Raw genomic sequence first — 21,931 nt, forward strand, 5'->3', positions numbered from 1 at the left:
TTAGATGGAACTGAAGATACTTGAAGTGGTCCCAGTTTAGTTATTGCCAGTCTAACTACTACAAGAAAGAATATGTATGCAGACCTACTCAGAAGTCAATAAAGGCTTCTATCATTTTTAGAAGGTACTAGTCTGAAAGTAAAATTCTCATGCCATTAATAGAATCACCTTGATTCTGGCCATGACCTAACTCATAACTCTTAAATTCTGTGTGACTTTGACCTGTTCTTTACAATCTCTGAAACACAGATATCTTATCTGTGGAATGGTAACGCTATTGTTTCTAAAAGGCTTTTGTGAAAAATACAAAGAAACTAGAATGTACATAAGAAACTAGCACACTGCTTGGAAAACAGTTAGAAATCAATAAATTATATTTCCTTTTGCTACAAATATTATTTTAGGTCCCAATTGTACTGTGCTCCTGGGGAATTTGTCCTAGTATGGCTATAAATGATGAGATATAAAGAACATATCTTTTGTAATAATAATTTTTTTTTAAAGTGAATTACAGTTTTGTGCCACTTCCAAAGACAAACGCAAAAACCAGGGCAATTACTCAAAAAAAAAAAAAGATGTTGCAAACTTTTAAAAATAGTGTGACAATATATTTTTAAAGAAACTCACTTAGTTGTGTTTTCTTACAAATCTCTGTTAATGGGTTATATACAAATTCTGTTTAAATTAGTCAAAATTAAGTTAGCTCATTTAAATAGAAAACCAGCAGTTTAGCATGATTTGAGAATGACATGCAAAAGACCGAGGAGGAAATTTAAAATATTCGCCCGAAAAATAGAACAAAAACGTAATTGATGAAGTGTTGATCCTGCTGATGAAAAAAAAATACTTTATAGATGCTCTTCCTCTCCATCGCCACCACCACAACTTTTCCTCATATGTACTTTTTTTTTTTTTTTCTGAGTTACTACATTAATCACATAAGTGGCCTCCCTGTGGCTGGTATGTTTTCCATGCACTATATTTTTCAAATTACTGTCAAAATTATCTTTTTAAATTAAAATATGACATGTTGCTTCTCTGGTCAAAATCCTTCAAAAATTTCCCCATTGTCTGAATTCACAGCTCACAGAGAGTTTCTTTTTTTTTTTTTTTTTTTTTTTGAGACAAGCTCTGGCTTTGTCGCCTAGGCTGGAGTGCAGTGGTGTGATTATAGCTCACTGCAGCCTCAAATTCCTAGGCTCAAGCAATCCTCCCACCTCAGCCTACAGAGTAGCTAGGACTACAGGTGTGTGCCATCACACCCAGCTAATTTGTGTATAGATATTCAGCTAATTTTTATATAGCTAATTTGTAGAGACAGGATCTATGTTGCTCAGGCTGGTCTTGAATCACTGGCCTCAAACAATGCCGCCTCAGCCTCCCAAAGTGCTAGGATTATAGGCATGAGCCACTGTGCCCGGCCTACAGATAAATATAGTTAATTGTATTAATCTCTGACTTCACCTCCAGGCTTGTATGTAACTATAATTTCCCAAGTCCTCATCATCTTAATCCCCCAACCCAGTCCAGCCTTCTAAACTAATATGCTTTCTTAATGCTGTCACTTGATTTGTCCTTCTCTCACCTAGCTAACACCTACCCATCTATGGACTTTCAGTGTGAATGTTACCGCTTCAACCCTTTGGAATTTCCCTGTGTTAAGTGTCCTATAGTTACCCATAGCACCAAATGTTTTCCTGTACAATTTTATCATACTATGCTTCCGTATTATTTTTATGTTAGTCTCTTGTAACAGACTCAAGTCTGAGCAGACAAGGTCACCCTTTTGCCTGAAACTCTGTTTATCAAGATTCTAACTCTTCTTCTTTGCATTATAAATTTTCTTCCATGCTGCTACAGTGACAAGCTATCTCCTCTTCCTCCATCCTCTCTTTCATGCATTGCATCAGACTTTTGTCCTCACTACTCTAGTGAAATAACCATGTCAAAGTCACCAGAATATTAATGTTGTGATATGATCAATCCTTAACTTGCATTTTACTCAATCTATGAATAATTAGCTCTCACTGTTGATCACTCCATCTGTCTTGAGCCTTTGTTTGCTTGAACATCAGAACACCATATTCTCCTGGTTTTCTTCTCTATTATTGGCTGCACTCAGATTTTTTTTTTTTAACTCATTCTCCTCTTTGTAACTTTGTCTTAGGCCATATTCTCTTTCTAATCACTGTCCCCCCTTCCATGTCTTCTATATACTCTGACTACCAGATGTTTATCTCTAGCTGTGATTTCTGTGAATTTTGCAATCATATGTCTAATAAGTATCTCAAAATGGATATGTCCAAAATAATAACTTTGAAATTATTCTTCATCCACACTCTCTTTCATCTCAGGGATTGTCACCACCATTCACTCAGTTCTTAGGCCATAAACCTAAGATTCATCTTGATTTATCTTTCTTGCAGTCAAGTTTACATTTACATCTATTCTCAATCTATCAGTAACGGCTCCACCTTAAAAATATATCCCAAAGCTTACTAATTCTCATCACTGTGACCATTATCTTCCTATCCAAATCACACTACTTTTCCCCTCCATTACCCTGATAGGCTTCTAATCAGTCATATTGGTTCTACTCCACATCTCCCTACACTAACTACAGTGATTTATTAGAAACTGATTAAGATCATATCACTCCCCAGCTCAATATATTCCCATACTAGTCAGGAAAATTTCAAACTCACCGTGGTCTTCAAGGATCCATGTGACTTGGCCCTCTGCTCTGCCTCTCTAAACTCATCTCCTATCACTCTTTGCTATCATTTACTGTGTTCCAGACACTGTGGCTTGAACATGTCAAGATCTCTCTCCCTCAACAGTCCATACACTTGCTCACCAACAAGAAAGACTTTTATTCATCCCTCCCTTTGTTCATTTGATTCAGGTTTAAAATGGCAGCATGCTCTGGATGTCTTGTTGCAACTCCAACTCCTGCTTTATTTTTTTCTACAGCATTCTCACTCCCCAAAAGAAAAGAATATATTTCTTGATGACTTTTGTCCTCCTCCAGTAAAATGTAAAATGTAAATGCAAAATGTAAGGACAAAGATCTTATATTCTTATTCAAAACTATGTCACCAGTGCTTAGAATAGTGTTGGCATGCAGTAAGCACTCAATAAATTATTGCTGAATAAATCACTGAAGAACTGATTGTGCATCTGTACATATCTTGTGCTTTCAAATTACCTCTTAATCATTCCTGCATCATTCTTGTCTCCCAGTATTTTTCTAAACAAGCCATATTTGTCTAATTCTACTACAATCATATTTATTTATTTACCAACAAAATATGCTATAGAAAAATTAGCAGATATGCAATACCACAATCTAACATTTGCATCCTGTTTTTTAAAAGATATATGATAAATTTCTGTTCTGATCAGTATTCAATATAATATGTGGATTAATAGAACAGGCTTTCAAATCAAGCAGCCTAAGTTCAAATCCAATTCTGCCTTTTTATCTAAACCAAGAGGTTTTACTATCTGTAAAATAGAGATTATTATATCTACCTTCCAAAGTTGATGTCAATATTAAATGAGATAATGCTTAATAGTGCTTCATTCAAATGCCAAAAATTGCTATTTATTATTGTATTTAATAACTTTTTCATGGATGAATGGACAGATGAATAAATGGATAAATGAATGAGATGGAGAGTTTGTATATATTTCTTCATGAACTTTTTTTCCCATTCTAAGAAAAGATGAAGTAGACAGGTGTTGCCATAGAGACTTTCAAGTAAAAGTAGTTCTTTCTGGGTCTCTAAAGAACTTGAAAAAACAGAACCAGATAAGCATGATCAGATAAGCAGCTAATTAAAGACTCTTTGCCTAAGGGGAGTAGGTGGCAGCTTCCAGGGCTTTTCAAAAAAGACCTCCCACTAACAGAAGTACTTATGCCTAAGGCCATATATTGTCAAAGCTATTAGTGGCTGCAGGGGGTTATTTGAATCACAGAGTCTAAAAGGGAGGAAAGCCTGGGGGTTTAGGAGACTGCAGAGTTTAAGAAATGTGAAGTGTAACAAGGTCAAATTTGGAAGATAAAAACTCAGTATTCAGCATAAGTTTTATTTTTCAGTTTTTCATTGGTCTCAAGTCTAATTTTTTTAAGTAAAATTTTATTGTATTTTATTATAATTAAGAAAGGCTTGGAACTACAGCTTTGTACAAGATTATTAAATATTGTTTACAAACTGGTTGTTAAAGTTTGTGAATCTTCTAATTTAGTATTTGACCATTTTAACTATAAGCACAACTCACATATCATGTCTTATGGGGCTGCTTTCCAATCAACAGTTTAGTTTTAGTATGTCAGTGTGTGCAAAATTAATGAACATTTTCTTGTGCTTTACTGTGACAGAAAAAAAAAACAGTGTTGACAGTAATAATAAGAACTGTGAAACTGAAATGATACAATTGAGAGGGAAATCATTAGGAATGTAGAAAGCAGTATTGTTTTGCTTTCAATTGGATGCTCACTTGGCTTAAGCTGTTAACTGAGCATTCATTGAACTAAGACAGAAAAACAATCATCATGTATAAAACCCTGTAAATAGGCTGTCAAAGATTATATCTAAACTGTAAAGTGTAAATGGAGAATTTGCTCTCTCTCAGAATAAAACTCCCCATATAATATGTAAATCTATTGCTTGTGTTTTACCAACATACATATCTTTCCTGCAGATGTCAGAAGAGTTTGAAACCTCAGATTTGTGAAGGTTTAAGCAAGGAAACTATGCAAGAGTATCACCGTGTGGTGGAATACTGAAATGGAAAAAGTATGGACCTTGGACTTGGGAAGTTGGTAAGGGTTGTCAGACCCTCTACAAATATTCAGGAAATTGATATAGTAATTTACTAAAATCCACTCACTGAATAAAAGTTTGCTGAACACCTGTTGTGTGCCAAGTCCTCTTTTGATTGAGCCCAAAACCAATATAGTGACAATGGAAAGAGGGACAATTAAGACAGATTAAGAAATGTTTTACAACCAAAAATTATACATAATACAGTTCGATGGTTGCTGTAAAGGTAATGGTATAAAGAGTAAATGGTTGATGGGTGGCAGAAAATTATTTTAGATAGGATGGCCAAGAAAAATAGGAGACTTCATTGAAATGATGTAGTGAGATAAAAAGCTATCTGTTCTAATCAGAGGAAATAAGAAATTCAAAGACCTTGGGGCAGATGTTTTATGCAGTTAACAGAGGTTGAAAAGGAGCACAAATTAAAGAGAACACTTTGATATTAACGTAAGATAGCTCTGTACTTGACTCTCATATTTGAATATTTAAGACACTGAGCTTTTTCTATCTTAAAAATATTTTAAGACATGACCATTTTTATTCAGAACATTTTGAAGCTAAAAGTATTTATAGTTAAAAATAGAAATGCAAACTATATTTTCATTTATGTAAAGATTAGTAGTTGCACCAAATGGTAAAACTTAAACTTGTCTATCTTCTGAATGTCATTTAGAATCATCACCTTTCTATTTCTTCTCTCACATAGACCCCATATATCCATCTGTCATATTGTCAACTTTATGGATTTACACCTGTTCCACAAGGAAGAATATTTTTAAAACGGTATAAGGTAATATGTCTTTTTCATGTGATCTTGGCAGAAAATACAAGTCATATGACACAATTTTCTATCTCTGGATATGCACTTTTAAACTGCCTCATTCTATTCAGGCCATAACAAAATACCATAGAATGGGTGGCTTATAAACAACAGAAATTTATTTCTCACAGTTCTGGAAGCTGGGAAGTCAGCACTGGTAGATTTGATGTCTGCCTGGATTATATACGACCGTCTTCTAGCTGTGTCCTCACATGGTAAAACTGGCTAGAGATCTCTCTGGGGTCTCTTTCATAAGAGCATTAATCCCATTCATGAGAGCTCTGCCCTCATAACTACCTTCCAATCCCTGCCCCCAATACTATCATCTTATGGGTTAGGATTCTAACATATGAATTTGGGGGATTCAAACATTCAGACTACAGCATTCTGCTGCTGGCCCCCAAAATTAATGTCCTCACATGCAAAATACATTCATTCCATCCCTATAGCCCCATAAGTTATAATTTGTTCCAGCATCAACCATAAGTCTAATGTTCAAAGTCTCATCTAAATATCATGTCAATCACATATGGGTGACACTTTAAGATATGATTCATCCTGAGGCAAACTCACCTCCAGCTATGAGTCTGCAAAATCAAACAAATTGTCTACTTTCAAAACACAATGGTGAGACAGGCACGGGACAGATATTTCCATTCTTAAAAAAGAAAAACAGGGCAGAAGAAAGGGGTAACAGATCTTAAGCAGGACCAAAACCTTAAAATTCAAGAAGAATCTCTTTGATTCAATGCTGTGTTCTTCAGTCCCACTGGGCCTATGGTCTCACCTCCTAGACTCACAGGTTGGAGGTCTCCTCCCAGACATGCTGCAGGGAAGGTCCCACATTCTGGACCTACTGGAGGTTATAGTCTTACTTCTGTAGGTTTGCTGGGCATAATACATACTACAGCTCTCACAGGTTAGAGTTGCATGCCTGTGGTTCTCCCTGACTAACATCACACACCAGTGGCTCTACTGTTTCATGATCATATTGGTGGCCCCACCTCTGTAGCTCCACTGGGCATTTTTCCACAAGGCAATGCTAAAGGTGTGGGGCTATCCACATGACCCCCATAGCAGTTCTTTGCCTGGGCAGAGAGGCTTTCCAGGACACCCTTTGAAACCTACACAAAGGCAACCACATCTCCATAGCTTTATTGGGTACCGAGCATGGTGAGCCAGACCCACAGGAACTATCCCTATGTAGCCAAGCAGCTGTGTGACAGACTGCATGAATCAGAGCCTGAGGTTTAAGGCCCTTCCTTTGAAATCTGACTCCAAGGCCCTTGCACTATGGGCTTGTGACTGGATGGGTAGCCTTGATGATCTCTAAAATGCACTCAGGTTCATTCTTCCTTTGTTTTGGACAATAGGTCCTGGCTTCTGTTTAGATGGCTAACTAATGCTCTCATTGTATTGATGAATAGCTTCTAGCTTCTACTGAGATTGTGAGTTCATACTAATCTTCTTATCAAACATTACTTGACTAAACTCTTTTTTTTTTTTTTTTTAAGACAGAATCTCGCTCTGTTGCCTGGGCTGGAGTGCAGTGGTACGATCTCGTCTCACTGCAACCTCTGCCTCCCAGGTTCAATCAATTCTCCTGCCTCAGCCTCCCGAGTAGCTGGAATTACAGGCATGTGCCACCACGCCCAGCTAATTTTTGTATTTTTAGTAGAGACCAGGTTTCACCACGCTGGCCAGGGCTGGTCTCAAATTCTTGACTTCACGTGATCCACCTGCCTCGGCTAAACTCTTAAAGTTCTCTTTTGAATAGGTCTTCCCATTTTTCCAATACAGGTAGGTTGAAAGTTTTTAAAATATAGAAGTTTTGATTCCCAATTTTTTTTTTTTTTTTTTTTTTTTTTTTTTAAGACAGAGTCTTGCTCTGTCAGCCAGGCTGGAGTGCAATGGTGTATTCTTGGCTCACTGCAACCTCTGCCTCCTGGGTTCAAGCGATCCTCCTGCTTCAGCCTCCAGAGTAGTTAGGACTATAGGTGTGTGCCACCACACCCAGTTAATTTTTGTATTTTTAGTAGAGACAGATTTCCCATTGGCCAGACTGGCCTCGAACTCCTGACCTTGTGATCTGCCCACCTCGGCCTCCCAAAGTACTGGGATTACAGTTGTGAGCCACTGTGCCCGGTCCTGATTTCTAATCGATTAACAATTCCATGTTTAAATCATTGGCAGTCAAGAGAAGCCAAGCTGAACCATTAACACTTTGCTTAGATATTTTCTCAGCCAAATATCCAATTTCATTGTTTAAAGTTTTACCTTCTAGAAAACTCCAGAACATGAACACAATCAGCCACTTTTGTTATAATGTGGCATAATCTTTGCCACATTATAACAAGAATATTCTTTCCTCTATTGTTCAACAACTTGTTCCTCATTTCCATCTAAGGATTCATCAGAATTACCTTTACTATCCACATTTCTACTAATATTCTGTTCATAACCACTTAGATATTTTAGTAAAAAGATGTTGCCTTTCTCTAGAGCTTTCCTCCTTTTCTTCTGAGCCCTCATCAGAATTTCCCTTTACAGTTCTTTCACAACAATGTAGGCTTTTTCTAGCATGCACCTCAAACTCTTCCAGCCTACACCTGTTACCCAGTTCCAAAGCTGCTGCCACGTATTTAGGTTTTTGTTACAGTAGCACCCCACTCCTGGTACCAATTTTCCATCTTAGTCTGTTCAGGCTCCTATAACAAAAAAACATAGACTAGGTGGCTTATAAACAATAGAAATGTATTTCTTATAGTTGTAAAGGCTGGGAAATCAAAGTTTTCTAAAGCATTGGTAGATTCAGTATCTGATGAGGGCCCTTTTCTTGGTTCATAGACAGCTATTTTCTTGCTGTGTCCTCACATGGTAGAACAGGTGAAAATATCCCTGGTGTTGCTTTTATGAGGACACTAATCCCATTGGTCATCTCCTAATGGCCCCACCTCCCAATACAATCACCTTAGGGGTTAGAATTTTTACATAAAAAATTGGGGAAAACAAATATTTAAACCATAGCAAGAATCAATGCAAAATCAAAAGTAGTCTGTTCTTTATCTAAAGACTCCTGATGGATGCAGTGTCAGGGTTCTCAAAAAGCCCAGGAAACTACAGACTGCTGGATCTCTGACAGAGAGATGGTGTGGGTTCCTGGGTACCCACATCTTTTGCCCTAAAAGTAGGAAGTGAGTTCTGGCTGAATCTAGGTTGAGAACAGTAAACTAGCATTCACTCCTGAAGTGGAATATCAGTAATAGACTAGATAACAGCCTAAAGCCTTTAATAGGCTTTAGTTCCTGGTGTTAGCTACTGTACTTGCTAAGATAAATCCTTAGTTGGATAGCATCACCTTACTCTTTTTATATAGATTTTTATTTTTGATGGCTAAAATGCTGGGATTAATCAATTGATACATTTGAAATACAAAAACACTTTGTGATAATCATGTAGAATAGGGGCTTTCTTCAGTTTCAGACACAAATGGTTAATGGTTTAAAATTTATAGTCTTGGGCCAGGCCTGGTGGCTCACACCTGTAATCCCAGTACTTTGGGAGGCCGAGGCAGATAGATCACCTAAGGTCAGCAGTTCAAGACCAGCCTAGCCAATAAGGTGAAACCCTGTCTCCACTAAAAATACAAAAAAATTAGCCAGTCATGGCAGTGCATGCCTGTAATCCCAGCTGCTTGGGAGGCTGAGGTGGGAGGATTGTTTGAACTCAGGAGGCAGAGGTTGCAGGAGATCGCACACTGCACTCTAGCCTGGGTGACAGTGCAAGACTCCATTTCAAAAAGAATAAAAATAAAAACAAAATAAAATTTATAGTCTCATATTCTCTATTCTATGTTTCACAAATATTCTCTTCAAATGTTCACTTTCTTCACTCACTTCTCTTTGCTTGCTATTTCGCTTTTTTTTTTTTTAATTTTTCCTTTTCTCTCTCTGTTTAATGTGACAGATCATTTCTCCCATCTATATCTTGCCTCTTTCTAACTCTGTCTCATCTGCATGTCTTCATGGATATAAGAATATTTATTTCTTTGGATAATGTGATGTTTAAATTTTTAGGGTAAGAAGAAAAGCAGAGCATAAACATTGGTTAAATATATACTTGCAAGGCCTATTAAAATTGTAGTAATAATTATTTTAACTTTGTTTTTATTTTATGTTAAAAAATTTGCCAACAATGAAAACAAACCAAAATGTCTATTTCTTTAAGTACACTCCTCAACCATTTGACCTGGAATGCATTAATTGGTGGAAATTTCACTGTCCTCCTAAATGGTATATTTTAATGAAGATTTACTATTATTTTCAATAAAATCAACACATTTTTCCTAAACTTTCATATAAATTTTAAATGCAAATAGAAGTCAAACATTCAAGGAATCCTAAATTAGAGTTGGAAAGAATGACAGTACTCAATGCTTTCAGCCTTTTCCAAAATGCAAAAATCTTCTGTGGAAGGCACATTTTCCATATAATAACTTTAAATTGTTTTAAAAATAAAATGTCAACACATTAAAATCAACAGTATCAAACACTTGATCAGTACTGCATATTAAGTCCTATATTCGGCATCGAATACTTTTAGAATTGGAATCTTCTCTCTTGATTTTGTGGTGGCTTATTTGACAAGAACAAAAACAACTTATTTTCTTTAGTACTTATTAGGTTCCAAGAACTAAGCCAAGGCTTTTAATCATTTAGCCATAATGAACCTATGAAGAAGTTTTCTTATTTTCTTGTTTTATTGGTATGAGATTTGAAGATCAGCGATTATGTAAATTTTCCAGGATCTTATTGTAACTCACTTCAATTCAGTCATGCGGACAAAGCGAAGACATTCACCCACGACTCTTGTGCTGATAATTTAGTACAATTCCCAGCTCTGATGATTTCACTCAATTTTACGTAATTCTTTACAACCTTTCACGTTAATTAGCACATTAACATGATAAATATACAAACAGAACCTTTAAGGATTAATTCATACATTTACATTTCAGTTCTTGGCATATGTAGGTTCTCTGAACACTCTAACTAAAGGAATACAAGGGTTTTTTATGATATTTAAATATTAATGAACTAGTTTATGAATTTCCATGTCATTATATTACTCTGTTTTTACAGTAGATTATATGAAACTAAATGAAGAGAACTACTTATCTAAGTCCTTCTATTTTTACAGCATTGATATTTTCTGTCAATACCTACATAAATATATTAAAAGTGACACAGAAATTATGTAAATAATTACTGGGGAAAGTGAGGCAGAAATAATGATTCTTAGTAATTACAGAAAAAGATTTAAAAATCTACTGTGAGTTTTGAAAAGAATTATTATTATGTGTCTGTCCTCAATTATTAAACTGATTTCAAGCAATGTAATTTCCAATTTATGCATATTGCATGACTAATTTTCACAGACATATAGAAACATTTCTTTTAGCTCATGATTCCTTTAGTTCAGAATGTTATAAATGTTATTTATAACATTTCACGAGTATGAAGTCAATGTATTGTGTTGTATGTATTGTGGTTCAGAAAAGAGGACATTATTTGTTTTGTCTTTATGAGAGTGCAAGTACCTAAGGGGAGGATCTCTCTGCCATATTAACCCCAGCTCTCTGGTAGGCACAAGATAGGCGGAACATTAAGTCCAGCTGATTTATCTCCTGTATTTGTGGACTGTCAAAAATGTATTTTAATAGAGTCAGCAATTCTGCACAATAAATGAGGCAGAAATGTAATTGGGAAATAGCTTATAAGTCAGAACATAAAGAGAAGCAGTAATCTATCAATTAATTTAGGGTTCAAAGGTAGAAAAACTTAGTTTTAAATCCTGCCTCCACTCTAACCCTTACTATGCTCTGCCACTTTAAAGAGAACTATTTTACCTCTTTCAGACTCAGTTTATTCATCTGTACATTCCAAAAGTAACAGTTCCATAGATTTGTCAGAGGATTGCAACAAATATGTATTTAAATTACTTAGCATGGAATCGGGCTCTTTTAGACAATTCAGGCTGCTATAACAAAATACCATAGATTAGGTAAGTTTTCAACAACAGAAATGTATTTCTTAGAGTTCTAAAGATTGGGAAGTCTAAGATCAAGGTGCCAGCAGATGTAGTGTTTGGTGAGGGCTTGCTCAGTGCTTCATAGACAGTGCCTCTGTGTCCTCACATGGTGGAAGGCTGAATATGCTGCCTTAGACTTCTTTTATAAAGGCACAAATCTCATTACTGAGGGTAGAGCCTCCGAGACCTAGTCACCTTCCAAAGGCCCCACCTCTTAATACCCCCACATGGGGGATTAGGTTTCAACATAAGAATTTGTGTGTGTTGTTGGGGGGCGGTGGGGTGAGGGAGAGAATAAATATTCAGACGATAGGATTGGCAAACAGTGGCATTAAGAAAATTATAAATATCAGAAATCAGAAATCGTGGTTATTTAGCTAAAAGATAAGAAAATTGGAGAGTCATTTACAGTCTTCTAGTGTTTTAAATTATTTTTTGTAAGTGTTCATTCAACAAATAACAGAATAATACAAGAATAGTTCAGATTCTATCTATTGTCACGGAAAAAATAAAATATTTGTTTTAAGAAAAAAATGCACTGTGAAATATGCTAGGTATATTTTTGGGGTTGGGGGTGGGAGTGGCGATATCAAATTCCTAGAGAAATCAAATGACCAACCATTCTTCCTAGTTATTTGTGAGAGCCTAGTTTATACCATTATCCTAGCACAATTGTTGACAATGTCCTGATTTAAATGGTAAAAAAAATATATTTTACTTAAAGCAAATATATTCTATAAAAATTATATAACCTGGCTGGGTGCGGTGGCTCACACCTATAATCCCAGCACTTTGGGAGGCCGAGGCGGGTGGATCACGATGTCAGGAGTTCAAGACCAGCCTGACCAACATGGTGAAACCCCGTCTCTACTAAAAGATAGAAAAAATTAGCCGAGCATGGTGGTGGGTGCCTGTAATCCCAGATACTTGGGAGGCTGAGGCAGGAGAATCACTTGAACCTGGGAGGCGGAGGTTGAGTGAGCCAAGATCATGCCATTGCACTCCAGCCTGAGTGACAGGGCAAGACTCCATAAAAAAAAAAAAAAAAAATTACATATCCTGTGAATGCATATCAACAGATTTATCTTTGATCTCTTCTCAGTAGAAATGAATGTACCTTCTATGTTATTTCATAATTTAAAATTATTTTTTATTCTAATGACCTATGAACTGACATGTGAACAAATGTATTTTAAAAAGGTAAAAATAAGAATGGCAAATATAATTCATTTTCATATGGCAAAATGTGTTATTAAAAAGTAATTTTATATATTTATGATTGTCTATTATGTGTCAATATACACACTCATTCCTCCCTATGGAGAGTGGACTATTAAGATTATTAAAATTAAAACAAAAATAAAACAAAAATTTTGCTTATCTTTTATTTAAAAAAATATTATTTTCAGCTGGGTGCGGTAGATCACACCTGTAATCCCAGCATTCTGGGAGGCCGAGGGGGGTGGATTACTTGAGGCTAGGAGTTTGATACCAGCCTAGACAACATGGTGAGACCCGGTCCCTTTTGTATTTTGTAAAAATACAAAAATTAGCTGGGCATGGTAGTGCACACCTGTAATCCCAGCTACTCGCGATGCTGAGGCAGGAGGCTTTAACCTGGTAGGCGGAAGTTGCAAGGGAGCTGTGATCATGCCACGGCCTTCCAGCCTGAGTGACACAGCAAGATTCTCTCTCAAAAAAAAAAAAAAAAAAAAAATATATATATATACACATATTTTATTTTTAACATCACATACTAATATAACTTTAATGAGAAACAACTCGTCATTAGAATTATTTTATAACCTGAGATTGTCTTACCACTCTTTTTTGAATTTAATATTATGTAATTTAAAAAATAATAAAAATTTCCAGATATGTTCTTTGGGCAGAGAAGAGAGTAATTTCCCTACTTTCTATATTTTCTATGTTTATGGAACTCTACAAAAGCCAAGCGTTATTATAATTACCCTGAAATACTATAAAATTCTAAACTATTAAGATATCCATAATTTTAGATAGCATACATTCTATTTACCAATGCAAGTTAGATCTACTATTGCAAAAACAACTTCGAAACAATAAGATTTTTGGCTAACCTTATGCATTTTACTCATTCAAAATGTTACCACCTATATTTGTGAAAGACTGAAAAAAATTATAATTTTATATTTTTATACATATCTGTAACTAATAGAGTAAGAAAAAATTAATTCATATTTTCTAATTCTTTTGATGACCAAGCAAAATATTTCCAGAAAAGTCAGCTTTTGGATTCTTAAAAGATATCTGAATTCTTTACATATTGGCCCAGAAATCTTTGCACAAACTTTTAAAAATAAAAAATAATATTTATTTCAAAGGATGACTACCAGAGGCTGAGAACTGTAGTGGACAAAAACACAGAGTGTATAAGATCTGCCATTTGATAGCACAACAGTGTGACTACAGTCAATAACAACTTAACTGTACATTTTGAAATAACTTAAAGAGTATAATTGGATTGTTGCAACACAATGAATAAAAACTAGAGGAGATGGATATCCCATTCTTCATAATGTGCTTATTTCACATTGCCTGCTTGTAAAAAAAATCTCATGTACTCCATTAATATATATACCTACTGTGTACCCACAACAATTAAAAATAAAAAAAATAAAAGGATAGTAGTGCTTCATAATCCCATATTAGTAGCAGCAGATTCTATGTTCCTGGAAATATATATATTTACTTACATCCACATAAATCCATATAAATCAGTAAATGAGGAAATTATTTAGCTAATTCAACACAAATTTTTTTATTGATTTCATCACCAAGACCATTGCAACAAATCTCCACTGATTTTTCATATTTATATAAAGCATACTTATTAAATTATTTAAAATTAAGTACATAATTATTAGATCTGAAATTTAAAAAATTGAAAGATGTAACCAATTTTTATATAAACTATGTATAATCACAGATCATACAAATTTATATACTCACCAATACAAGTAGGTAAGGAATCATTCCACTGGGCCAAAGAATTGGGCACTGTTTCACACCTAATTGCTATGGATCCATGGAGAATATATCCTGGATTACAATCAAAAAGAACCGATGAACCGACTGCAAATTCATTGCCAATTCTTCTTCCGAATCTTGGTTCAGGCACAGAACTGCATTGTGTAGAACTTGTTCTAGGAACAGCTGTGTAGAAATATTATATTTATTTTAATTTTATATGGTAGACAAATACAGATTTCAAAATGTAACTGTTTAAACACATTTTTGAGAAATCATCATTTTTTATCAGAACTTGAATTAACAATTTGAATACATTCTTAAAGTTTTAAATTTCAGACAGAATAAAATATAATTTAAAATAAATATTGTTATTGTCATCAAGGTTTTTTATTAGAAAAGTTTTACTTTTGATTCTTTAAACATCAATGATTTTTGTTTTACCGAACTCATTAATATTACAAAGTAGTTTTAGTTAGATATTTTTGTAATTCGTGGGATGAAAACTGAAAGTTTTTTTTTCTTTTTAAACTTAGAATACCAAGTTCAAAAAATATGTGTCAGGTTATATCAAATAATTTTACATTTTTTTTCAGTATTTGGTTCTTAATTAAAAACAGATTTTATAAAGGCAAACAGTACTTTATTAGTTTCATAAAATGTTCACAAACTTAATTTCAAACACATTTGCTATTGAGAAAGATAACTACATTTGGACTAGGTAGAATATATGTCAGACAGATTAACAACAATAAAAGTTTTTACTTTAATAATCATACAATATCAGATTTGAAATTGCTTTTAGATTTTATAGGTATGCCCTTTAATTGTGCCTTTTTTTTGGTTTAGTAAAATAGAATGATAACAGGATGTTTTTTCTTTTTAAAACACATAACAAATGTGATTAAAGAGATTGACAATAGCCCAAAAAATGATATGATGAATTCTAAATAGATTAATTCTTCTTATGCGACTTGAGTAAATATAATTCCATTCATTATAGTGCCTTTTTGCAATCGTAATACCACACATTGTTTCCAGGGGGAAGTACTACTTAACATAAAAAAGTATAGGATTATAGTCAACTGATAAATGGGGTAAGAAGGTTTAATAGGAATAACAAATCACAAATGTTTATACATTTCTTAGTAATAAAGTGCAAGATACATTTGAGATTAACTACTATATGACCATATATATTTCAAAGACAATATTTCAAATAATGGCTCTTAACTTGGTTTAATGATAACGTAGAAGGTTGTCTACCACAGGCAAGAAATAAAATGTGTAAACAAACTTCTAATTGCACAAAAGTCCTAATAACTGAAGAAAGTTTTAATTCTCCTGAGAGAATGAGAAACTATAATTTTAGAATGGAACACTGATTTCCTTGGCATGTTTAAGTACATCAGCACCAAAATTTTTATATCTTTAATTTCGAGTGCTAAACTAAATTAGACTAAATAGTCTAGAGTGCTAGACTGTTAGAAAATAGAAAATGTAGATAGTAAAGGATTGTCAGGGAAAAAAAGTAGATGTTTTGAAAATAATATGTGGGAAGGAAGGAAAATCAGACATTTAAACTGAGAATGATGATGGAAGCAATAGATTTTGTTTACTTTGGTCAAGGTGACAGTGATCTAGTGATGGTGGAGGGGACAAAATAAAACTGCTTAAAAACACTTTTATCTAGAGGATTTCATCATTCAAAAACTCAATACATCATGGAAAATTATATCATTCCTTAGTGTGTTTCTAGACTACAGGGTCACTTACCTTGGTAAACAAAGTGAAATCCCTTAGCTGTTATTGGTCCAACTGAAGTAAATCGAATTGTGATCTGATTACCTGAACTCAGTGGAAGTGATTCTCCTACTCAACAAAACAAACACTAAGATATCATAAATAATTTTCATTCAGTAAACCTAACAAATTATATTATAATCTTACACTGTCATTTGAAAATGTCAATCTATGTTCTATCAAATTACTTTAAAATATCCTACAACTACCAATATATTTCCTTTGGGTTCAACTTGTATTGCAATCTTTTTCTCAGAAAGCTTTAATTACATTTTTATACATATTGCCTCATTCTTCAAAGAATTCTTAAATATTTTATATTACATTAAACACCAGAGACTAAGTGATTAAATATATTATTTACTTGGTTACAATCCCAGAGAATAGTTGGTTGTATTTTTCTCAACCTTCTGAGTTAATTTTGTTTCTATTCTTTAGAAAAAAAAAAGTGATACTATTTTCAGTTTACTTTATTTCTTATATGGATGACATAAATCTCAACTTTCACTACAATACTAATCAAAGTCAGTCTTTAATCAGTAACTGATGCATGGCAGTTCTATTAAAGGATACCTGAATGGGATCCTGAGAGGGAAGATAACAGAGAAGATTGCTGAGTTGGCCCATCATACACCTCAACAACATCGTGGAGTGATGTCTGGAAAAATACAAACTGGCCAAACACCACTGATCAACAGGAACCCGGAGAAGCAAACAAATCACCAACCATCCAAAAACGAAAACAAAAAACAAAAAAATAGAGGAGGAGAGAGAGAACAAAGTATTACAATATAATAGTCATTTTTTTTCTACCATTAAAAGAGGATAGGTGCCAATTGGTTGATATTACTGACACATGTACTTCAGGTCATAAAAGAAGTGACCATGACCTAAAGCAATAAAATTTTAAGACAACAATTCTTAAAAATATAAATGAGTATAGCATTTAATTTGGATCAGAAATCATAAAATTGATGATTAATACTTTATAGTAACTACTTTTGGCTTTTCTCAATGGTGGTTTGATTCTTTTCACTTTGTGACTCTCTTCTCTTTTTCTAATTTTTTACCTCCTCCTTTAGATAAGATAGACACAGTTTTAATTCAGGGGATTTTTTAAGTTGTCCTTAAAAATGCTATTCCATTATGAGTAATAATTTCATTAGAAAAAGATTAGCGAGATTCTTTTCAGATATAGTGTTTAATTTATATTCTAAGTTTTAAACGATTCCTAAACATTTATTGTTAATCTTCTGCCAAAATAAAGAAATATTATTTATGATTCCTCAGCAATTGAGATATCATAAAATTTTGCAAAATAATTGCTCTTCCATGGTAAGTACAGTTCTGAAGTACATACCAACAGAGCTTTATAGATGTGTCTTTTTCCTCCATTTTTACTTATCCTTTAATTATATACTAAACTTACATGCAGAATTTACCCAAACTAAAACTATAAAGAACCTGTTTCAAGAACAGAAATCAGTTTGCTTTGTGTTTTTTTTTAAAATAAAATCAGTAACAAAACTTATCCTTAAAATATTTCATTGGTAAAATTGTGGGGTTTAAAAGAGTATAATTTTAATGAAAATTTAATAATGCCAAAGCAAGGTCACTTTTATAAATTTGAAATCACATGAATTTAAATTGTTCATTCCATGAGTATATATAAATATATTTTTCAAATGCTGATTCAAATTGTATACCTCAAATGAAGGCTATGGACATCCTCTGGTGGTCCTTTTACTAACAGGCTAATTCACTTGAAACATGGTTACTTTTGCATATGAATTCAGGTATACATATAATATGGCAAACAAAGCTATATGTAGTTTTTAGGCCTGTACAAATAAGCTGGTGATCTCAGTCCAGTTCTTTGTGGAGTAAAAGAAAACGAAAATATTAACAGATACAGCGATGTTTCTTTGAACGTTTCTGAACATTGCTGTGCTAAAATTTGTCAATAATCCTCCTTAAAATATTTCCTAGAAGTCATGAATACAAATTTATGTTTCCACCTAACCAGACACATGCCGTGAATTATTTTAATGGTTTACAAGTCATACAAACATTTTGAATTCAGACCTTTTTAAAAGATCCCAAATTTGTTCCACCAAATCCCAAGCTACTTCCAAAATACTCCAAATATATATATATATGTATATTTGTTTTCTAATGGAAAGAAAGAGTTAAAGGATGCTGAATTGTACTATGTATATACATACATATGTATATATATGTGTGTATATATATATGTATATATATAGGAAAGGTTTTGTTTTCTGTTTTTGCATTAGATTAGTGTTTGGATGATCCTGTTCTCAAATATGTCTTAAGAAGTTTCTATTATATAAAGCAGATTGCCATTGCCTTACAAAGTAGCCGAAAAAAAGAAAAAAAATGGTATTTTAGTCTAATCACAGGAATTTTGTTACATCAAGCACACTGCCCAAAAAGGCTCTTGGCATGTAATTTATTCTTTCTCTTAGCTTTTTGGGAAATCATTAAGGAAAAGTACAATACCGCATCCTTTAACTCTTTCTTTCTATTAGAAAACATGCCCAATTTCCTTGCAAACCACTATATTTACAAACATTTAAAACAACTAAAATACACAGGTATCCAAGAGCTTTTTCTGAGGAAAAAGAAAAAAAAATTCATCTTTTTTTTTTTTTTTTTGCCTTTAGGCCTCTTCTCAATTATTGTTTGTATGCAGATAAAACAGTTTTGCATTACCTCTAAACTGAATATGTTCAGACTATAACTGTTAATGCAGCCATTAACCCCACATTTTTGTATCATATTAAGTATAGAAAACTGTAGGGCATGCTCTTTTAAGTGTTAATAATTTGTGCTTGTAATTTGTTGTAGTTATTAACTCGGTTGGGAGAGTTGAGAAAGCTAGGAGTGGGGGAGTACAGTGCTGAATCTTGCCTTATTAAGCAATGAGCGAGCCACTTTTCTTTAAAAGCAATCAACTCTGCATTAATATGGGCAATTGAAATTTTAAATTAAAAGTAGCTTTCACCAGAAAAAAAGTTACTCTGAGAGGATATGGTATCACTATAGTAAAGATAAAATTTTAAAGTACATGCCTAGTAAGTTATTTTGTAGTATGAACAATGAAGAACACTAACATAGTGATCTGATTTCCCACACATTATCATATTAGCTATTGTCTCATTAAACTGATATATTATAATAATGAACCTAATACTCCCAGTCAGAAGTCTTAAGAACTAAGTGATGACTCTCAGATTTGCTTCTCCATTCTGTCTGTAAATGTCTTAATTTATTTAGTTTTTAAAGGTGCAAACAGCAGTAGGTCTTCTGATTCTAAAATGTTCTGAATAGCCAAAGGTATTTGCCTGGTTGAAAGTGATGCAAGGAAAATCTGTAAGAGATTTTAAAGTGGCTCAAAAGATTACTGGTTATTGTTTTTTTGAAAGAAAGTTGTCCAGCAAATTGGGTTACTTGTGTTAAATGGAGACTGTGGTATAATGCAATGGATTATTGCCCAGTGAACAGATTTATTTTGTCTCTATGCATCTATTTGTTTGTAAATTCATTTTAACATTCCTGATTATCTATCTTATCTACAGATCTATCTAATTTATCTATTAACCATCTATTATTTGGTTATTTGAATTCTCCTTTGAACCACTGTAACATCTTACTGGGTTTCTCATTATTTAACTGGGAGTTAAATAAAATTTTTGATTTAAATATCCTTTATATTTATATGAGAGTCATAATTATGCTCTTTTTAAAAATTACCTCTTAACACTGACGTGATGCTGGTGCCTCAATCCAATGGGTAGAACTCCCTTTTATTTCTAGGACTACAATTAACCCCAAGTCTGTGCTGATTATGCCTTTTGCATGATTAACAAGCTCCGTGGTCTGTTTCTTCATTTCCAAGCACATACAGAATTCCCTGCATCTCAGCTCCAAGCTTCTTTTCTGTTTTCTTAAGCATATAGATTTCAAAACGATTTTGCTCTCAAGATACAAGAGTAAGCTGTATACATCAAGCTATTTCTTAAGGGAAACACTACTCATTTTTTTTCTTCTTTAAACATAATAGATGTTAAAGAAAATGTTTTTATCTCTTTTGTTGAAAAAATCAATTTTTATAGTGGTATATATACTGTAGTAAGCTAGAAAAAGGAAACCAGTAAGATAAAAGCAAACATAAAAATTATCTAGTTTTTATGCCTGAAACTATATCTGAGCCTATTATATTTTCATACATTGTATTTTAGAATAGAGTTTATTAATTCCACCAGCATTAGTTGATTCTATGATGTGCCAGGAACTAGGTTAAATGCTAGGGTTAAGAAAGTGACAAGTACAGATAGGGTCCCTGCTCTTTAACTCTATTAATTCTATTTCTGTTTATTGATGTGGCAGCTTTTCTTTATTCCACCCATGAAAAGATGTTAGGCTGGCCAATTAATTATAAACCAACAATAGGGAACTTTGGGTACATATTTCCATGAAGAGTATTGCTATACTGATCAATTAAATCCATTCTTCAAAGCAAAGCACCTACTAATCTCTAATGGGCAACATTCGTGGAGTTCTCGACCACATTTTTAATAAATCTATAACTTAGATTTTAAAAAAATCACTTTAAAAGTCTGGAGAAATCACTTAGAGGAAAACTAATTTATATCACATTGCTATAACCTTTATCCCAATTTTAAAGTATTTTCCTAGTTCATTTTCTCCCCCATGAATAAATTCAGAAGGAGACAAGGCAGTGTATCTATCTACTCTTTCTTGTAGACAAAGCAAGCTTTATTTGACATCTAATTTTTGAAGTATTCATCCAAATAAGATTGAGAGGTAGGGTTCCATTGACTGAGAAAGTTTGCATAACATAAATTTTCATTTAACTGTTTCAATAAGCATTTGTTTTCTATTCTCCATCAAACCCTGTCGAATCCTTTTTCCTTTGGTCACATTCATTTAATACCTGAGACTTCATCCAATTTGCTTAATTAAGCCATCCCAAATGTAAATCAATAAATGATGACAGTGTCTAAGATGGCATAAAGAAACTCTTGAGCATTAGCATAGATAACTGGCAGAATTCTCACTACAGACCAACAGTTACCCTGAAAGCATCACTGTGGAAACAGTATTGTGGGTGCCTGGAATATGTCATAATGCACTAAAATGGGTTAGTGCTCACAGGGGAGGGCCTTTGCTTAGAACATGAATAAATAGAACAACAAGAATTTAAAGCTCCCTTTTCCACTAAACTCTAATCTGCAATATGGTTGAAACGTTCTACCACTGCTAGCAGTCTCTCCTCGAACAATGTTTAATCAGGCTCTTCTGAATCCTCTTCCCAACTAGGCCCTGACTATTT

General features: G+C 33.7%; 1 protein-coding gene across 8 annotated transcripts in view; it reads right to left on the reverse strand.

Annotated features, from left to right (window-relative positions):
* Nucleotides 1-21,931, reverse strand: part of CSMD3 (CUB and Sushi multiple domains 3) — a 1,209,558-nt gene that overhangs the window by 168,692 nt on the left and 1,018,935 nt on the right. For 6 of the 8 annotated variants that reach the window (XM_016959787.4, XM_016959790.4, XM_016959793.4 and 3 more), the window contains 3 exons: nt 17,125-17,238; nt 16,525-16,620; nt 14,731-14,934 (listed from right to left, as the gene is read on the reverse strand). In XM_016959787.4, coding sequence (XP_016815276.1) covers nt 14,731-14,934; nt 16,525-16,620; nt 17,125-17,238 — 414 coding nt within the window. The remainder of the gene's footprint in view (nt 1-14,730; nt 14,935-16,524; nt 16,621-17,124; nt 17,239-21,931) is intronic. The other 2 variants (XM_054656949.2, XM_016959791.4) reach the window with 1 other exon arrangement.

This window comes from Pan troglodytes, chromosome 7 (genome assembly GCF_028858775.2).
Source record: "Pan troglodytes isolate AG18354 chromosome 7, NHGRI_mPanTro3-v2.0_pri, whole genome shotgun sequence".
Taxonomy (NCBI): Eukaryota; Metazoa; Chordata; class Mammalia; order Primates; family Hominidae; genus Pan; species Pan troglodytes.